Source organism: Nestor notabilis, unplaced genomic scaffold (assembly GCF_000696875.1).
Source record: "Nestor notabilis isolate BGI_N333 unplaced genomic scaffold, ASM69687v1 scaffold15172, whole genome shotgun sequence".
Classification (NCBI taxonomy): Eukaryota; Metazoa; Chordata; class Aves; order Psittaciformes; family Psittacidae; genus Nestor; species Nestor notabilis.
In genome coordinates this window covers 33,978-53,927 of record NW_009918872.1, presented here as the reverse complement: position 1 = coordinate 53,927, position 19,950 = coordinate 33,978, and the positions used below count along the sequence as shown (strand labels likewise).

The window sequence follows — 19,950 nt, the reverse complement described above, 5'->3', positions numbered from 1 at the left end:
AGTGGAAGCCCCTCTGCAATGCTTTACTCTGAAAGCAGTTTCAACACTAGATGCTTACAGCCAGGAATTTCGGAGCTTTCAGTCACAATTCTATTATGTACTTCTAAAAAGATGAGCGAGCAAGTTATAAGGGCATTAAGTACAATTCATGTGTACATAAATTCAGAATTCTTTCTTACAGAAGAGCTAAGGATGGCATAAAAATGTGGTTCTGCCTTCCTTCACAGCGCTGTCCTGACAAATTTTAACCCCAGCTCAAACAAGATTTCATTGCCTTGAAGCACTGTAGATGCGCTTTTACAAAACAAGAGATACGGATGCTTTAGGTAATTTTATTCAACTCCCTAATCACATTTGTTTCAAATTTATCAGGTATGAGAGTGACCATGATCTTTAGGAGAGAAATTATATCTGGCAAAATTCATCCTGCATCTTAGTTGATATCAGATGCATCCCAACAACAGTGTTCATTGTTCATCCAAGGAATTATTGTTACAAAGGTACTTGTGTGTGCACTTTGAGCAAGCCTGCCTTAGAGGAAAGAACTATCTGCCCTCTGACTGTTCAGCTTTCCTGAGACAACCTCAGTAGCTTGACTGTTTGTGAATAACTGTGTTCGGTCACATCCATGAATTCTGAATTTGTGTCACTTATTATAGGTTTAGATGGCACAAATTAAATTCAACTAAAGTCTGAATTGGCATCTTTACATTACATTTAAGAAAAATTGGGAAAGGTGGTCCAAAATCTGCTAGAAAATTACTTAGTGTAGAAAACAGGTCTTACGTTAAAGGTCTTCAATGGTCACACTGAAAACCAAGTGTTCTTTAGGTGGGTTCAGTAGCAGCATTTACCTTTCAGAAGGGCCACCTCTGTTACCTTTGCACTGGAGGGGATCTTTGCCAGAACTCTGTACCATTCTGGACAAGGATGGGGCTGGATTCATAGCTTGGCTTGTAGCACAAACAGATTTTGTTTCAGACACTTCAAAGTTACCAAGACTTAGAAAAGAGCAGCTCATTTCAAAATATTAGCTGAAGGTTGGAGACTTACCATAGAAAAGAAGTAAGTCATATTTATTTATGGAAATGCATGCAGATGCAAGTATCACAATACATTAAACAAACAGGAGAGGGGTGGGAGAGGATAATGGCGGTAATAGCAAAAAGAGTATCGCCATCACTCACTTATATAGGCCAGTTCCAGATACAACTTTATGCTGCAAAGTCATTTGAAACAGTTAAAAATTCTGATGGATAGTATAAAATGTCATTTGAAAGTGCAGATTTTGTGGTGTTTCATTTATTTTAAGAATAATTTGGATTCTGTTCCAGATTGTTTACAGTCCCCCCTTCCAAATTTGTTTCCCTTTTATCTGTGTAAGCATGTGCCGACTCTGTTACTCAGTATACACAAATGCTAATCTACCTTCGTGCACATGGAAAATAGCTTTCCTGGCACTGAGTTGAAAACTCCCATAGAATACATTATTAATTGAAGAAGTCTCTCTTTTTAGAAAAGCCTATCATTTATGTGGTCACCGTTGAGAAGGGTATAGATAAATATAATGCTGTTTGTTAACAGCGTGGTCTTCAGAGCATACAACAACCAACCCCAGATACTGAAAGTGCGTTTAAAAAAGATTTAAATTTCCAAAGTCATTTTCTTACTCTGCACTCTGGCTGCATACACTAACATGATCTAATTATAATGTAACGACAACTTCTTTTCTATCGCCCTGCATGCTTTAATGCTCTAAATGCATTTCTCTTGGCAGGTCTCTGCAGTGAGATGAAAGCATGGTAACCATTCAGTGCCCTATAGAGAATAATTCCCTAGTTCTGCATTTGGCTTTCAGATATGTCTCTATCAAGTTCAAGGAGTAGAGCTGTGAGGGAAGTGGGTAGGGTGAGGCTGGTGTCCATCTGTGTATAATTTAGCTGCATATGACTGCAGCTTCAGCCCAGCTTCTGCTAAGTCTGCAGTGCTGAAGTGTTCCTTCAGTTACACGTGCTGGTCTTGCAGCCTCTGCTGAGCCTTATCAAATACAGCCAGTTGGTGCTGCTGGTATGAAAGCACAGGGGGGCTCTCATGTGGAAGGTTAATGGAGTGTAATTAGAAAGAAGAATGAACTGCTCAACCACTCTATCTCACTCTACCTGCACTGAGAGTGACAAGTGCTCTGATCTTTTATAAACCCTAGAGCAGAGGCTTAACAGTGTAAAATTATGACAGTGTAGCTGTCAAACAAGCAAGCACACTGTGAAGAAGTAGTATGACCTTACGGATAGGAATGTTTACATTCCCTTATGTGGTCTCTCTTAGTACTTTTTTTCATGCTGGATGTTGTCCATATTGATATAGCAGGTCTCAAATGTATTTTCCTGGGAGGTGTCCATCAAAGACAGGAAGATCTTTGTGTTCTATGCATAGCTTCTTCGTGTCTGCATCTCACATAACTGTTACCTTGCAGGAAGAAGTGATGGCACTGTCCTAAGGCATTTTGATATCAAAGAATTAAGCTTTCATAGAGAAGAGTTCTGATGGGAGCAAGAACAGCTCCTGGGGTTTACATTCCAGGAACTAACCAAAATTTGAGATTACCTACATCAGTTGAGATTGATACTAATGCCTTATCCTGTCTCTTAAGTTAGGTACTGTGTACATGTATTCAAAGCTACCATGTTCATAAAATGCTTTTTTGTTGTTCATCTAGCATGAAAATTACTTTTTCTTTTAAAAGAACACTGATAAACTTTAGTAGACGGAAGACATCATGCATCAAATCCAAATAGGATAAGGAGATTAATCAGTTTAACTTCCTGCATGTTAGAGGCCATTGTAGTCTACCCTGCTGCTCCTGCGTGACGTCTTCTAACTTCAGGGAGGCAAGGTCAGTTTGGTTATTGGGATACTAAGTTTTCCTCTTCCACATCCTTGTGTTCCAGAAACAGGAGGTGGATTGGGCTGCCAGTTATTCTGAAGGCCCTTGCAATGTCAGCAGGCTGATTAGGGGAAGTTTGCCCAGCTAATCCTAGCAGGCAGTCCACATCCTGCATTGCAGTGGAAGGGGAAAAATATCCCAGCAAGTCTGACCTGGGGAAATTTTTTTCTCCATTCCAACTCTAAAATCAGTAAAAATCTAAATATGTAAAGAAGGCATACAATAAAAGGCAACAAGGGAAGAAGACAAGCTTTGCTAGCTTCTTTTGTCTGGCCGTGGCAAGTATCTTGTGTTTCAGAGGAAAGTGAACAACCAACCTTGAGTATATCTGATTGTTTGTGCTCTGGTTATGTATGTGTTCTGAAGAGTAGAGCTGTCTTTACACAGTTATGCTGGAGAGGCATGCTGGGATCAGTGCTGGCACTTAACACTGGCCTTGGTAAGAATGAGCAGAGGCTTCCCAGATCCCTCTCCCCTTCACGTGTACTGTACAGTCTCTTCCAAAACTTAGGTGAAGCATTTCCTTTAGAAAGCTGTATAACCTTGTCTTAAAGACTTCAAACCATGGTATGCCATTGCTTCTCATAGTTTCTTCCAGCTTTTAACCATCTCTGAGTCTTATTTCAAGGTTGAGTTGGTCTACCTTCAACTTGCAGCCACAGAATCATCATTTTACATTTCTCAGAGAAACTGAAAACCCTCCCAGCATCAGATTTCTTTTCCATGTATAAATATCTATACTCAGAAGTCACCTCAAATAACTGGATATGCTGAGGCTCAGTAGGCCTCACATTACGCAGTGTTGTTTGCTGGGTCCTTGATTATGTTTGTGGTTTTCCTTTGAAATGCCTCCAGTATCTCTGCATCCCTCTACGAAGGTCACTTTGCATTCTTTTGGCAAAATTCCTGTTCTTGGGCATTTTCAAGAGAGGTGGAAGTTCACTAAATCTTCAGTTGTTGAGTAATTTCAGCCTTACTTAGTGAAGGTGCTTTTTGCACTGGGATAAATAAGCACGGGGACAAAGACCCCTCACCATGGCATTCAAATGGGGAGGCTAAGGAAGAACCATCGCTTTGTTTCTCAGAGTGTTGACTGATCCACAGACCTTGACACAATTGAAGACCAGCAATTTTGGTCTTCTGCAGTGATTTAATTTGATGTCTTCTCTGTGAAGCAGGCATTTTTCTTGGGTTTGATCGTGCTTGGTTAACTAAAGAGAATAATACAGCAAGTATCTTTAGGTGGACAGAATATCTGTATTTGATCTACTGCTCAAGTGACTAGGAAGAGCAAATCTCATTTGAGTGAAGTGAAACTATGAATTTTTACTCTGATAACTCATTCTGCCTACAAACTGCAGATCAACAGTGAATTCCAATATGATGTTGTTAGTGATGGGCTTTAATTCAAGTGGCACTAAACAATATTTAGTTAACAACATAGGGAAAAAGCCTGTCTGCTGCTGTTAGCTTGTGATGTGTGTAAAGCAACTGTGGAGATTAAGTATTAGATGCTGTTGACAACATCAGAGTACTCAACACATGGTTGTACAGTATAGTTTGAGCATCCAGATCTTTCTGTTCACAAAAGAACAAGTTTTGCATTCTGTGGTGCAGTAAAACTGATCATCTTGCTTGATACTTCTGATCATGCATGAAGCGCATGAGCATGACCTGTGTGTGTTTCCTTTCATGAGGAGGAGAGGAGGTGTGACTCAGTTGTGAGAATAGCTGTAGGATGCACAAGAATCCTGCTGACGCTGGTCCATTTTTAGTCAAGGGACTGTGTGACTGTGCAGTAGTATGCTGTAAAATTAGTTGATGACTATGCTTTCACTTGGGTTATTAAAAAATATGAGGAGTTACCAGATTAGAAAGTAGACTTCTATTTAGGTTGATCATTTCTGAAACATGAAGTAAGTTTACTAATTTAGATTGATCTACTGTGCTTGCTTAATTCAGACAAATTCACTCTGAAGAAGAGGCTCAGCGGAGACCTTCTAACAGTCTTCTAGAACCTAAAGAGGTCTACAAGAAACCTGGAGAGGGACTTTTTACAAGGCTTGTAGCGACAGCACAAGGGGGAATAGCTTTAAGATGACAGAGGAGAGATTTAGATTAGACATTAGGAAGTTCTTCCCTGTGAGGGTGCTGAGGCGCTGGCACAGGGTGCCCAGAGAAGCTGGGGCTGCCCCATCCCTGGCAGTGTTCAAGGCCAGGTTGGACACAGGGGTTGGAGCAACCTGCTCTAGTGGAAGGTGTCCCTGCCCGTGGCAGGGGGTTGGAACTGGATGAGCTTTAAGGTCCCTTCCAACCCAAACCACTCTGTGATTCTGTGTCACATTATGAGGTAAACCAGAAGTAGGAGGAGAGAAGCATCAGGACTTCCCTGGTAGAGGTGTTTAGTTTAGGCAACTGGCTACCATGTGTAGATGCGAATGGATTTCCCATGGCGGTGTTTCTTCTTGTGTGTTCTCCTACATAGGAATAATAACCCACAGTATTTTTTGTGCTGAGATTTTATGTCCCAAGCTTTGGTCCATGACAGATTTTACAAGACCATGTTATAAGCTTCTGGAATAGTAGGTTAAGTCAGAGAGCACGGAAACATACTTTACGTTGAAGTAGAAAAGAACCCTTGTTTCATTTCTGCACAATGTAGGTGGCTTTTTTTTTCCCTAAGGAGATATTTTTTCCCTGAAACAGACAAATGAGGGTGCAACAATACAGAGATGGGCAAGATATAATTAAAATGAGCACCTTTCCCATGGTAGTCAGCCGTTTACTTTTTCATTTCTTCAGACTCTTCATGTTGAGGTGATACACACATCCTTTTCCCTTTGTACTCAGAAGAATTTCTGGGAAGCAGAAAAACCCAAAGCAAAACAAACCTTGTCAAATCTAAAAAAAATTAATTTAATTCCTTTCATTCTATTCCTCCTTAATTGCATTCAAAGTACTGCACTTAACTGGTTTTCCTGTTCTGTTTTGCCTGTTTTCATACACTTAATTCTCCATTCATTAATTGCTTCATTGTTTAATTACTGTAGCTGTTCTTGCAAGTTTTCTTCCATTAACATAAGTACTGGAATAAGAAGGTAGATATTACAGTTATTTCATATACAAGCTGCAGGAAGGCATTGTCTGTGTGCTGCTCCTAATAGTTCAGTCTCTATTCCCTACTTTGTGTAAGAGTAACAATTCCAGAGCAAGAAGACAGTGATGCATAAAGCATTTCACAGTACAACGTTCCCATCCAAAAATTTATTGGTCTTGTGATGCTGCAAATGGTAAAAGACATGCTACTGAAAATAAAGCAATCAAGAAGTCACATACAGCAGAATGGCACAGCAGCTATTTTTGGTCATTTTCATTTATAATTTTAGCTATATTCTTAAATAAAAACAATTTAAGCATTCTCCCTGTTAAGAATGAAGGAACATTAATTTCAGAACTTGGATAACTCACTTCTGAATGCTTTCTAGCAACTTGAAGTAGTTTTTGTATCATAAAGAAAAAATCCCACGTTCTTCTTCAAAGTATGTATGTTCATGTGTGAACTGTGTATTTGTTTGACTCACACCTGCAGTAATTATTTACAATAGTCTAAAATATAACGAGGTGTAATAAGTTTAGCAGCATTTTTAATGACAAAAATACTTTTCACACCATGCCAGCGCTATGTAACAGTATTCATCTGAAAAAAATGTCAAAGTAGATTTTTATGGAATGAAGATTTATTTACACAAGTTTACATAAGGTACCCCATGCTGTATTCAATAATTAGAATCATAGAATGGTCTGTGTTAGAAAGGACCTTAAGATCATCTAGTTCCAACCCCCCGCCATAAGCAGGGACACCACACACTAAATCATGTCACCGGAGACTCCATCCAACCCGGCCTTGAACACTGCTGGGGGTAGGGTATTCACAACTTCCTTGCTCAACCCATTCCAGTGTCTCAGCACCCTCACAGTAAAGAACTCCTTCCTTATATCTAACCTAAACTTCCCCTGCTTAAGTTTGAACCCGTTACCCCTTGTCCTATTACTAATTCTTAATTGTATTAAACGCATTAAGACTGCAAAGCAAATCATAGCAAAATCAACTGTACAGTCTTGGTCCACCTCTAGTGCTCATCAGCATCATGTATATTGCTCAGTTAGTCTCATAGGACCATCGTGTCAGAAGGAGGAGAAGCATTCAGTTGTCCTAACATGCGCTGCAACTCCTTTTAGACATGCAGAAGTTGTATCTTTGTGCAGCTTTTAGCTGTGTTTTCTGTGGGCTGAATGCAGCAAGTGCCCTTTGGGACAGTTTGTGGAGTGTTGGCAGTGCAGCCAGGGGCTGGGTATGGTTGGATACCTGTGTATTAACAGAAGCTAAAGCATTCAGGTATGAGGTGCAGGTGGTCTCCCAGTCCCACTGCTACATTCCCATTCAGCACACAAGAGCCCGTGCCCCAAGAGAGTCTTTTATGACTGAAAGATACAGGTGCCAGTTTGATCACTTTCTGAAGCAGGAAATTGTACCACACTATTTTTCTTGGAATAAAATTCTTTCTAATTTTGTTGGCTTAGATTTTTTGTTGATTAAAAGATCTGGGTATGAGAGCTGGGTATTTGCACTTCTGACACAGCCAGAAGTGCAAAATTCCATAAAAACACAGTGTAACCACAGAAACAGCTGAAAATACTTCTACAGTCCTTTGATCATTCTTTCAATGGAATGCGATTCAAGTCGTCCTGTACAACAGGTTTTCTTTCCTCACTGGTGTAGATTCTGCATCATCAATTTCTATAATTGGATTTCACTATTTTAAATTTTAGATACTATCTTAAAGAAGCAGAGGAGTGTACAAGTATTCTCCATGCTGGTAATCTTTCCATCCCCAAATTCCACTCCCAAAATGCACCGTCTTTGTGGGTTAAAGACTAACTGTGCCAGGGCTCCAAAATCTTTTAGCTTCTTTCCACCACAGAAGTTTTGGTATCTTTCTGTTCTGTCAAAAAGCAGAGGCATTTCCCTTCTCTTTGGGTACCAACAGCAAATGGGGCTGGCAAGGAATGCAGAAGGGAGATGGGATGGAAGATTGCAAAGCAGTGAAATCCCCTCCATTCTCACCACTCTTAACTGGAGCTTATTTGAAATCTGTACTTTCTCCTACTATTTCATTAGCAGCAATTGGCAACTTTTATACCTCAGAGAACATTTCTTGGTCATTGGAGGGAACAGGTAACAGAGGATCCGTACTAGCTGACTTCCTGGAATTGGTGGAGCAGGAAAGCAGGTCACTAGTTAGCAGTTGAGCAATTCAAGCCACATCAGCTTTGTTTTTGTGATACGAAGTGTATGTGTTGCAGAGCTGTTTAGTACTTACTTGTCTCTTTCATTTTTGGAAGATACTTATATTTCAGTTTCTATAGATTTTTGAAGTTTAAAACCAGACCCTCCTTTGGATATGTATGCTTTTCTGAATGGGTTTCCTGGATGAAGAAGAAAATTGCTGTACTCAGAGAACTACTTTGATATTGATTGATTGATTGATTTAAATGGAAATAATGCTTAGCTAATAATGTTATACTGAAACCTTACTAAGCTTTAAGTTTGCTCCAAGGACTTTTCTTATCTTACAGCAACATATTCGTGATAGTTTTTTATATGAGCACAGAGAAGACACCTTTTGGCACAGATACATGGCCCACAAGACACAGAGGCAGATTTTCTGCTTAATCAAACCAAAATAATCTTCTAATGCTGTGTTAGGATCTGGCCTGTGGCATGAATGAGCAAGTGGTATCACTAAATGTCACAATATTGATTAGAATTATTATCATTAAGAACGGGTCATGTAGGATGTCTGGGGCTCTGTGAACTCACTGGTGTGAACAGTTCTTGATGAGATTAGTGATAAAGATGTCAAGACAGCAAGAGCTATGAGATCATGTAGTGTGCTTAAGGGGCACTGTTCAACAGTGGATGTTGAAGTAGTCCTGTAGTAACCCCTGCAGAGGACTAGCAGTTACTTTTTGGGTAGAATACAGTTTGGAAGTAAGGATGTGGTTATTAATTTCTTTCACATTCTGACTGTCAAGAGAGGATTGGCATTCAGCTTGGAGGGAAATACAGTGAACTTGAAAGGCAAGTGCTTTTCATACATTTGTGGTGTGGCAGGAAACAAAACTATTTTAGGACTACGGGGAGAGTTAGAGCTTTCTGACATGTATAAAACTAACATGTTGTGTTTATGATCGAGTTAATCTCAATTTAAAAGTTTGAAGTTGTCAGTAAGAATTTAATTAAATTGAATTAAATATTCTTAAATGAGAGTGGGAAGGAAAATGGCAAGGATTACATTTAAAGAAGTAGGAAATTTTCTTAGAGTTCTGTCGTACTTTTGGATAACCTGCCTCACTGGCTCTCGATCTCTTAAGGCACGTAAGTAGGACTTTCTACCAGCCTTGGCAAATTTCAGTCATACAGACTGTACTTTCTGCAGCACAAACTGCCCTCTAAAATTGATGAAGAACGGTCAAATAACTGAAGAACAATTTTAAAATGCAGTTTTTTTGACATATCAAGTCTGACAGTAGACAGTTTCTTTCATGCTGCCCTCCTGTTTCATCCCCTCCAACATGAGGCTCTGCTAACATTGCTGCAGGCAGACATGTGCCAGGGCTCTAGTGCAGCTGCAGAACAGCGTTTCCAGCAGGATGCTGGTTCCAGCAGGATGCTGTGGAGGAGCCTCGTACGGTGTCAGACCAACGGTGTGGATTGAAAAGGACGCACCAGAGGGTAGTGCTGAAAATAACTGTAGATCTACTCTTAGTTCCTGTGTAGGTGCCACACTTATGAGTCTCATCTGGTTTTGCTAATTAAGCTAAGCAACTTTGGAATATGTTGTTTAGAGTCGCCCTCCTGATAACTACTTACAAACATAATCCCAACAGTCTTGCAGGTCGTGAAATGATTTCTGGAGTTGCAGTGTGGTGTTTTTACTGACAGTTGGTAGAAGCAGCTTAATAAACCGCGTAAGCAATTGGCATGCACTGCAAACTTCAGTTTTACTCTCTGAATCTTAAAAGCATTGGATGTTTCTTCCAGTTTAATATCTGCATAATGGATATGCATGGCAGGATACGCTGCTGCCAGGCAGCTCTCAGCAGCCTCTAACAGGCTAGCACAGACTTCCAGAGCAACAGCGTTCTTCCTCCCACGTTATCCATCTTGTGCCAAATGTGCTGAGCTGCCGTTTGTGCACAAGGCACTAACAAAAGTTGTGCTTTGGTCCTGTTTTTGCCCAACTCTGTGGGCTGTGGTTCGGGCCCAGGGAGTGGGACAGGCAGCAATGTGAGTGTGATGTGACTCACCTCGCTCCTGCTCCTCGCTGGCTCTCACCCTGCCATAGCACTAGGGCAAGGAAGCCCTTCAGTTTGCCTCTTCCTCTCTTCTCTCCCTCTTTTTATTCTTTCAAAAATCCTTTCACTGCTGTTCATCCCATTGTAAAGAACAAGATGGAAACGAATTCTTGGGCCATTGTTGCTGATTTCCTCCAGTCAAGGAATCAGTAGAAGAGCACCATTATCACTGAATTCCATGCAGGCAGCTGTGGAAGACAAAACCTACTTTCCTGTTCGTGCTGGGTACGGTAATTCTTTAGCCTCCTGTGTGCAGTGTATGTGCAGTCCATTTTTTGGCAGGTATTCCATAGGCATGTTGCATTATTTCCTCTCCTCCCCCTTGGGTTACTCTCTGGAAATGTTTTTTCAGCTCTTGTATCTGCTTGCTGACACAGCACTTTGGTTTGCACGCTGGATCTTCGCAGAAAGCAGCTTTAAATGCTCGTGCAGTTCCTACATATACAAACAAGCTGATAGACACAGGCCATCTAAAACTATGTAAAATATCTGAATTAGAAAAATGCCTTCTACACTGCTGTTGTAATTTGCGTTGTTGTAGAAGGGAACAAACAATTTACAGCTTTTAGGCTTTGACAGCTTTTAGCACTTTTCTGGATGCAGTGTAAAATACTGCCTTCATGCTGCTGTCCATTACCAACTCCCTGACTGTTCCTGTCTGGAGCTGAGCATGTATTCCCAGCCAGGGCAGAGGGGTTTCTAGAAGCCAGTCAGTCCTCCTTCTGCACACTTCCGAGTTTCTGAATGCAGTCTCTTGCAGAAAGGTCAGTCATGTGAGCTTAAACATTTCAACCTTATGAAACAGGGGCGGTGTGGTTGCTTGTGGGGTTTATTTGGCTTTTAAAGTTCCAGTTCTCAAATCTGCTGATTTGGGACTCTGCGCCTTTTGTCATCTTCTAGGCTAGAGGTACACAGTGTATGTAGCACCATGCAGTTGTAACTCACCATAAGCAAGATACTGGGAATCAAAATTCTGCAGGATGTCCACAAGAACTATGCAGAGAACAGATATTTTGTTAGCTCAGAGTTTCATAATCCCACATGAAAGGAATTTGAGGGAAAAAATTATTTCAGTTGGTTGTAAATAGCTGGATTTACTATTTTTTCCTTCCATCTCTCTGTTTTGTGTTGTCTTAATACTAGTGCTTCAAAACAAAAATCAAAACATCTGATGTTGTCAGAATGTGGGTCTTTTCTTTCCCTTTCTGTGTAAGTGGAACTGCCTGGGTCAACCCACTGTTGGCACCTGGCTCCGGTAGAGGTGTCCTGACCATCTCTGTTTCCACTATAACTTTCTCACTTGGGTCCCTACCGCATCTGTGACTTCATTGTCCTCTTCTGAAGCCAACCATGTTATATAACTGTTTTGGAGTATTCGTATGCTCTTGATTCAAAGGGCTTAAGTATATATCTAAATGTTTTTAAAGCTGTCCTAATTTGGGGGTGGATGGAGTGTAGGAAAAGATACACAATGCATACGAGGAGAAGAAACTTATTTCTTAGATAATTTCAAACTTTCATGGAAACTATAATGTAATAGGAAGCCTTTAAGCCAGGAGAAATAAATCTGTGCCATTTCCTTCCCAGAGAAGTAGCCCTGTCTGATTTCTTCAGGTAACAGTAATACTGAACAGATTGCGACATATTCATGCCCTTCCTATTCACCACTTTGCATTCCACTCCGTTTTGATGCCTGGTACAAAAAGGCATCCCCATTGCCCTGAAGTTAGCCTTGAAGCTTCAACCTGAAGTCCTTTTTCATCACTGTTTAGAAATGGTGCATGTTTGAGGGAGTCAGAAGCTTTGGAATCTGAATGCTAATGCGTCTCAAGTGAATACAGGTTAATGAGGTCTTGTAGTGGTTTGTGAATAGGCTGAATTTTGGGGGGTAGGTTTCTGCAAGAACAGCAAGGTCAGCCTGCTGGGCAGCAATACTCCTCTGGGGCCTGTTTTGACACTGTGCCTATTAGATAACACCAATATTTAAAATTCCAAACAGAGAAATCCCATTAAGCTTCTGAACAGTTCTTTATTTACATGAAATAAATGTAACTTTAAGAGTTCTTATCTCCTCTAATCTTTGCAGCTAAATAACTGCCATCGTTTATGTTTGTGCTTTTGTTTATCTGGTAGAAAAGAGTGGTGGAACAGCTTCGAAAGAATTTGATAGTGAAGCAGGAACAGCCAGACAGTAAGTTTCAAATTCAGCCATTGGCACAGTCAGAAAACAAACTACAGACACCACAGCCGCAACCACTACAACAGCTACAGCAGCATCACCATCAACAGCAGCAGCAGTCTACTGCACCCTCTCCAAACGTGATTGGATCACAGGTAAAAATCTCTACAGTAATTCTTTTCCTTGCTAAAGGTGAAAAAATCAAAAGTGCAGAGAGAAGTTGTGAACTTTCACTTACGCCCATTAATGTACCACTATGAATCTCTCCTGTGCGTAGGTAGGTATGGTGCGTCTTACGGGTGGTTTTGTTTTGGCAATAACTTCCTATCTGAGTCAAGTTATATAGTGTCTAAAATTCAAATCATAACCTCACAGAAAAGAAGGGTGGCAGTATCACCTTTCTTCAACAAAAGTGAAAGTTAGCAAATGAACCTGTCTTTTCTATATGTGCAGGAATGATTGTCCATAGCCAGTAGATCTTGAACCAGTAAAGACATTGCACATGCTATATGAGGTGTATGATTAAAATACTTTACTTTTAAAAGACTGACAGAGTGCCCACTATCTGTGAACATAATGTCAGAAAACAGTTCCCTCTTCTTTCTGCTTGGTTCATTTTAAACAGATGTAACCCATATCAAATCATACTTACCAGAGTTTGCAAGGATTCATCTAGAAGTGTACAATGTTGATTGTGAAGTTTGAGTTTTAGTAAGTAGTGTCTTTATTGGGAGTTTCAGTATAGTATAGGATTAGAGACATAATCCCAAAATTCACCAGAGTTTTGGGATTTTGGTCAGGCATATGGCAGAGTTTACCCATGAAGTTTACTTTGTGCACACTTCAGTGAATCACAACCATAGCTTTAACCAATTGTGATTCCTGTATTTCCTTTTCCTGGAAGCAGAGGAGGGAGAAATGGTTGAGCTATTAGTTCTCTCATTAACACAGGAAGTTATGTTGGATGTGCTCTAAAAATGTATTTCTGACGCTTAGGTAACTGTATTTTTGGTAAAAGAATATTGCAGAAACAAAGCAAACTCAACGAAGGAAAAGACATTTCTGAGCAGCAACATTAATATCAAAGCTAAAACAGAACAAAGAAGTTAATATTACTGTGTCGTAAGAGACTTACAGGCAAACAATGGATCATTCTTTGCTGTATCGCTGTTTTCAGTCAGGAAACATGACTGCAAGAGCAGTGTCATATGTTTCTCTGAATTCCACACTTTGCATTCATGCATTAACTTCCAGGTCATCTCCTGGGTTGTAAAGACTGAGGTTTTCTTCAAAGTTAAAGAGCCCTCTAGTGAAACAGTCAAAAACTGCTGCACCCTTCTGAGTATCGTTGATACAGCTGAACTTGGAAAGTGCAAACTGAAAGGCAGGTCGTCCTCTTACTTGAATAAATAAACCAGCTTTTATTCTTAATGCTTTTCTATTTTTACTTATGTTGGTATAATTCTGACATAGCCTCATTTTGCATCTAAGGTTGTGCCTCTGTCATGTTGCCCCTCAATCCCTTTCAGCAAAGACAAGTCAAATACTTTGTGTCTCTAGAAAGCTTTTTTGGTGCCTGCTTTTGTAAGCAATACGTCTCTCAAGCCTGTGTTAGTAAAGAGAATGCTTTCAATGGTTATTTTCAGAGTAATACAATTGAAGAATCCAGGTATATGTGCTGCCTTAATAGTGACATTTTAATATACTTAATATAGTCCAGTAAGAAGAGCTTTTGAAATCTCCATGAAGCACCAACCCTGCTAAAAGGTCATATTATTGCAATGTTATTATGTGAAATAAATGCAGACTTACTATGAATGCCATGTCAGTATGAATTCATGCATTGAACATTTTTAGAATAACCAAGGTAATTAATGCTCAGCAGCGTAACACGGATATTCAAGCTCTGTGATCTGCTGACTGAAACCATGCTTTTAGTACTTACACATTTAATAGAACCCTTTGGAAGAGTCACAGTCTTGTATTACATGATTGATTATACTTTTCTTTAAAATGTTTATGGGTCAATGTAGAGCTTATGAAAATGATACCACGTTACATCTCATTGGGAAAGCTTGACTAATGTTACTGCATTAGGGGAAGGGAGCCTCTTGCTTTGGAGAAGGTGCAGCAGAGGTTGATAGGAAGCTCTTGAATCTCAGATCAAAAGTTCATAGAAAAAACTTGTTCATGTTGCAACAAGGAAAAGTTAATTATGTCTGGATTTTGTATAAATGTATAAAATTGAAGCATGAATTATCCTTTGATTTGGCATTATACAGTGAATTATTTTCACACTTGTGCATAATTAACAGTTGGGGATATAGTCTAACCACTATGAAATTAGAGGTATGAAGGTAAAGTGCTGTTTTGTTTAAGGAAATAATATGAAGAATCGAACTGGAAATACATTATTTTATTACAAAGAAGAGAAAGGTCTTGTGTGATTAAAATCAAGCAGTCTCAATCAGGCATGTTCAGAAGATGGAAAAAACTGCCTGATCCCTGGTTCTCCTTTTTTGTCCCTTTATAGAGCCTAGTGCTGACATCAGGAGGGAATGGTGGTTTTTTCATCCTAAGAGCCTTTGATCATGCCAATAACTGTTTTGAAGATGCAGTGCCATTGATACAATGGGGTTTCTTACACTAAAAAGAAATAAGCTCACCTGCCATTCTGTTGAGTGTCACTTTCCATGAGTTTTCTGTGCATGTTGTGTTCTGGTTTATATGGAGACTGTCCTGCTTTGTTGCTTTTTGAGTAAGATTTGTAATTGTCCATTTTCCGTTACCATCTTAGAAGACAGTGCATTTTAAAACAAAACCATGAAATTATAGTTGTTTTAAGTTTGCGATTCGTGGGCATAGTGCATTCAGGCATTTCAGATAAATGCTGGCATTAGCTGATTCAAAATCACTCTCTTCAAAAGAGGTCAAGAGCAATCATGGCATCACATATGTGTTCCAAACCCAGCCCATTTCACAGAAGGTAAACTTAGTTGCTGCTGCTGACAGACTAATAGCCAGCTCTTAGAACTTCAGGATAGTCCTACTCAGTGTTTAGGAAAGAAAGTTAAGGGAAAGTGTGTATGGCTAAAACTGAAGTTTGGGATACCCAAAATCAAAAGGCGCTTTTGTTCTTAAAGAAACAAATTTATGAATGTGTTTTTTCCCTCTTCCTCTGATTGTGAGGATCTCTGTAAATAGAGTTTCCACTTGAAAATTTGAGTTTTAATTGGTGAGAAGCCAGTTTGCTGGTATGTTTCATAAACCTCCACCTTATAGATTTGATATTGGCAGTATATGTTTGGTAGTAATATGAAACTAAAAGATTTGAAACTGCATATGCCACTACTAATGCTTAGTTATAATTTGCTTGGGAATTTGCTTTGAATCCATCTGTAATGCTGCAGATGATTAAAATAGACCCAACAGGTGCCTCAAATGAGAATCCTTTCTAGCTATTCAGTTTTCAGAAGCAGAAGATAATGTGCTTGTCTGAACAGCAGGTAGATAGACTCCGTGCTGCCTTTTCTTTCTCTTACTGTCTATTGTTTCTGACTAACCAACCCACGTCCTGTCTGATACGAAGTGTCTCTGTCTCTTACAGTGTATTTTCTGTTTTCCTTAGAAAACTGTAACTACAGCTTCTATGATCACCACTAAGACACTACCTCTCGTCTTGAAAGCAGCAACTGCGACCATGCCTGCCTCTGTTGTGGGTCAGAGACCTACCATTGCCATGGTTACTGCTATCAACAACAATCAGAAAGCAGTCCTCAGCACTGATGCGCAGAATGCACCAGTCAACCTCCAGACAACAAATAAGGTCACTGGGCCAGGAGCTGAGGCAGTCCAAATAGTGGCAAAAAACACAGTAACTTTGGTAAGCGTTTCGTGTGTTTGCCCTGCAGCAATGTGTGGGTTTGGTTAACAAGAGGGCTATGGGGAAAAAACAGGCAGGTTTTTGCACAGAAAGGAGGATAGTAGGGACATGTTGTGAGTCTTCACAAGTTGACATTGTTAATATGATAGTCTACGAGAGAAGTATTTACTATCTACATGGGTTGATATTACTGTTTTGCTTTATAGAATTACATCAGTGCTATCCTCACCCCTGTGTAAAGTTTCCCCTGTTAGTAATTGTTAGGCATGGGGAAATAATGATTGTTTCACCCCTACCTAATCTATGTGGAATTCCTACTGTTTTCTTTGGTAAAGGAGATGTCAGACTTTCTTCATTTGATCAGTTGGGGTTTTCATCTTAGTTTTTTTTGAGACAACCTCTCTCATTCCCTTTTGCATGATAGTCTCTGATGTTAAACACATCTCTTTAACTCTGCCCACTACCATTTCTTCACTCACCACTTTTCCATACACATACACAGATCCTGCTTCTTTAAGCATGTATTTTGGAAAGTGCTTTGATTACACTACACAGTTTTTTCCAGAATAGTTGGCCACCTAGAAATAAAAGAAGCAATGTTTTAGGATTGGGTTATATAGGCTTCTTGGTCTGGAAACCAGACATTGTATAGCATCATGACGGGGAGATTTTACTTCTGGAGAAAAGGCTAAGGCTTCACTAAACATAAATCCAACTTAGCTTTATTAAAAAATACAGTTTAATAATACATACGGAGGGAATTTTGCTTCCTAGTGAGGCATATGTTTGCAATCAGAATAGAAGAGACTACTCGAGTGGAGTTTTTCTACTGTTCTCTTTTCCCATGTCATCCCTTGCACCACTCTCATCTGTCGTTTGTGTCTGTGCTTCATTTCTTTGCTGAATAACTTAGGTTTGGGGAGGTGAGTCTGTTTTAATAACAGTCCATGATTTATGTTTCTGTAGCAAATTTCATCCAAAATCTCAGAGTATTTTCCCAAGTATTAATCAGTACAAGACCTTTTTGAAGTAAATTGCAATCTTACCTGGGTGGGCAGAAGTACATAAGGATGAAAGCTAACATGGACATTCATTTCAGAGAATCTCACCAGCTACTCAATTTAGGGTACCTAATAGTGCTATTCAATGCTTAATCATGTGGCAACTCCATCCAACTGATTTCAGTTAGACAGGGAAGTACTTAGGTAGTCTAGTACTGATTTTAAGGGATGCCTTAAAATCAGATCTTAGTGTTTCATATAAATGGCCTAATTCTGAAAAATTCAAGTTGTGTATTTAGAGCCACTCATAGTGTCATTAATATTGCTAAAGGAGTTGGAACTTCCAGATCTTTTCTATTTGCATGAGATGCTCTTTCATTCTTCCGTATGCTGTTCAGTATAAAAGGACAGTGGTTCATATAACTGGACATCGAAATCTGTTACGATTTTCCATCTGTTGTAAAGCCATTTTTTAACTATTAAAAGAAATAGGAGTTTTCATTATCTTCAAACAAAATGGTTTTAGATTACAGAGCACAGTAGTTAGTACAGTTGAACTAAAAGGGAAGATACCTGCAATTTGTGAAGCAAGGTTTAAGTAAAATTAGCTCTGTCTTTAACATATTTCTCTTGAGGAACCTGTTACTATGAAAAAATAAGTTACAAAGTGGAAAACCAGGGATGTCACGTCTGAAAATACATTCAGGATGTTGATTTTGATGAACAACTTCAAAGTTCTTTTGCTTTCTGAACTTTCTGATGTTCTTCTAGCAGGTTCAGGCTACGCCTCAGCCCATAAAAGTGCCGCAGTTCATCCCTCCTCCCAGACTTACTCCTCGTCCAAATTTTCTTCCACAGGTGAGTGTAAAGAGAATAAGCAATAGAAGAAGGAATTAATTATGGCATAGATGAGAGATGCATTCTATGAATATGATTTCTGTCAGTGTTTCTTGGTGACTCGGTGAAGGAGACAAGTCATCCTCAATAGGTTTGCAGTTGATGCCACATTTGAGGTTCCAGTCAGTACTTTTGAGAGCAGTGTTGACTTTCAGAGGCCTCTAGACAGAGGAATGCGCCAGGAGGAATCTCTTGAGCTTCAGCATGGAAAAGGGCAGCCTTGCATCTGGAATGGACGAACCTCCTGGATAGACTGGCTGGCTGGGGAGCAGCACTGCTTCAAAGGTCTTTGTTGACAGTAGCTAAGCGAGAGGTGTGCCCTGGCGACAAAGAAGCCTAGCAGCATATTGGGCTGTACAGCCAGGACCACAGCCAGTAGGTTAAGAGAAGAGATTATCCACCTCTCCTCAGCAATCATAAAACTGGATCTGATGTGCAACATGTAATTTTGAACTCCTAGTTCATCCCCAAAAAAATGCGAATGAATCCTGGGGAGGGAAGCCACCAAAATAGCTGGGGAGAACACATGGGATGGGGACACAACTGGAATATAAGACCTGCATCCCAAAGCATCTAGGGTTGTTCAGTTTAGAGAAGAGATTTTGGAGGCACCCTAACAGCAGACTTATTTTCAGTATCAACAAGGAAGTTAACAAGAAGATGGAGACATAGGTGCTTGGCAGAGTTATAGGCAATGATCATAATTGGAATGGGGAAGGTTTAGCCTGTGTATAAGGAAACATTTCTCTCTTCGATGACAATCAAGAGTGGAAGAGGTTTCCCAGAGACTTTGTGGAAGCTCCATCTTTGGAGTTTTATAAGACTTACCTGGACAAAACCCTCACCAAAACCTTGTCTGCATTTAGTGTTGGCCCTGATCTGAGCAAGAGGTCAAATTGGAGACCTCCTGAGCTGTCTCTCAACCTGTGTGAGTCTGTGATTATGAATTTCGTGTAATATGATCATATATGATCCTGTTTGCACCAAATGAAATGAGCCCACAAAACTGGTGTTGTCAAAATCAAAGCATCATCCAAGGCCTTAAGTTGCTCTAATTGTTGCTTGCAGCTCATGAGCAAAGAAGGAAAAAGAAGATGCCTCTAGATTGTTCTCAAATATTTCTACGTATACGTATTTCTGTATTGCAACAGAGAGTGACTTCTGTTTGCAGCTGCGCAGTGAAACTTGTGGTTTACTTGTTTTTCATGGTTTGGGAAAGACAAAGATTGCTTCTTCATTGAAAAAATACAGAGGAACTATTGAATTTGTAAGAAATACCTGGTGCTGTGAATTGAAGTCTAATTCTTTTACAAAAATATAGGCTAGTATCTGATGAAGATTTGGGGGTGGTAAGATCTGTTGAAAAGTGACCTAGTTTTCCATGATAAAATACATTATGGAGTATGAAAGGTGGATAGGACAACAGGAATCAAGTAAGGAAAAAGACTTTCTTTTCAGAGTAATGTTTTCTACTTCTGTTCTTTGTAATGATATGATAAATACAGACTTAACAATGGGCAAGAAATAAGGAAGTGTTAGTGGTGGTGTATTGGAAGATTCTTGTGGCTCTTTTCTTTCTTCTGAAAGAAGAAAAGAGCAATGACTGCGTTTACCTGTAGCTTTTAGC

General features: G+C 39.7%; 1 protein-coding gene across 3 annotated transcripts in view; it reads left to right on the top strand.

Annotated features, from left to right (window-relative positions):
- Nucleotides 1–19,950, top strand: part of PHF21A (PHD finger protein 21A) — a 99,088-nt gene that overhangs the window by 59,183 nt on the left and 19,955 nt on the right. For 2 of the 3 annotated variants that reach the window (XM_010009954.1, XM_010009953.1), the window contains exons 5-7: nucleotides 12,497–12,697; nucleotides 16,171–16,425; nucleotides 18,198–18,284. In XM_010009954.1, the coding sequence (XP_010008256.1) occupies nucleotides 12,497–12,697; nucleotides 16,171–16,425; nucleotides 18,198–18,284 (543 nt within the window). The remainder of the gene's footprint in view (nucleotides 1–12,496; nucleotides 12,698–16,170; nucleotides 16,426–18,197; nucleotides 18,285–19,950) is intronic. The other variant, XM_010009955.1, reaches the window with a different exon arrangement.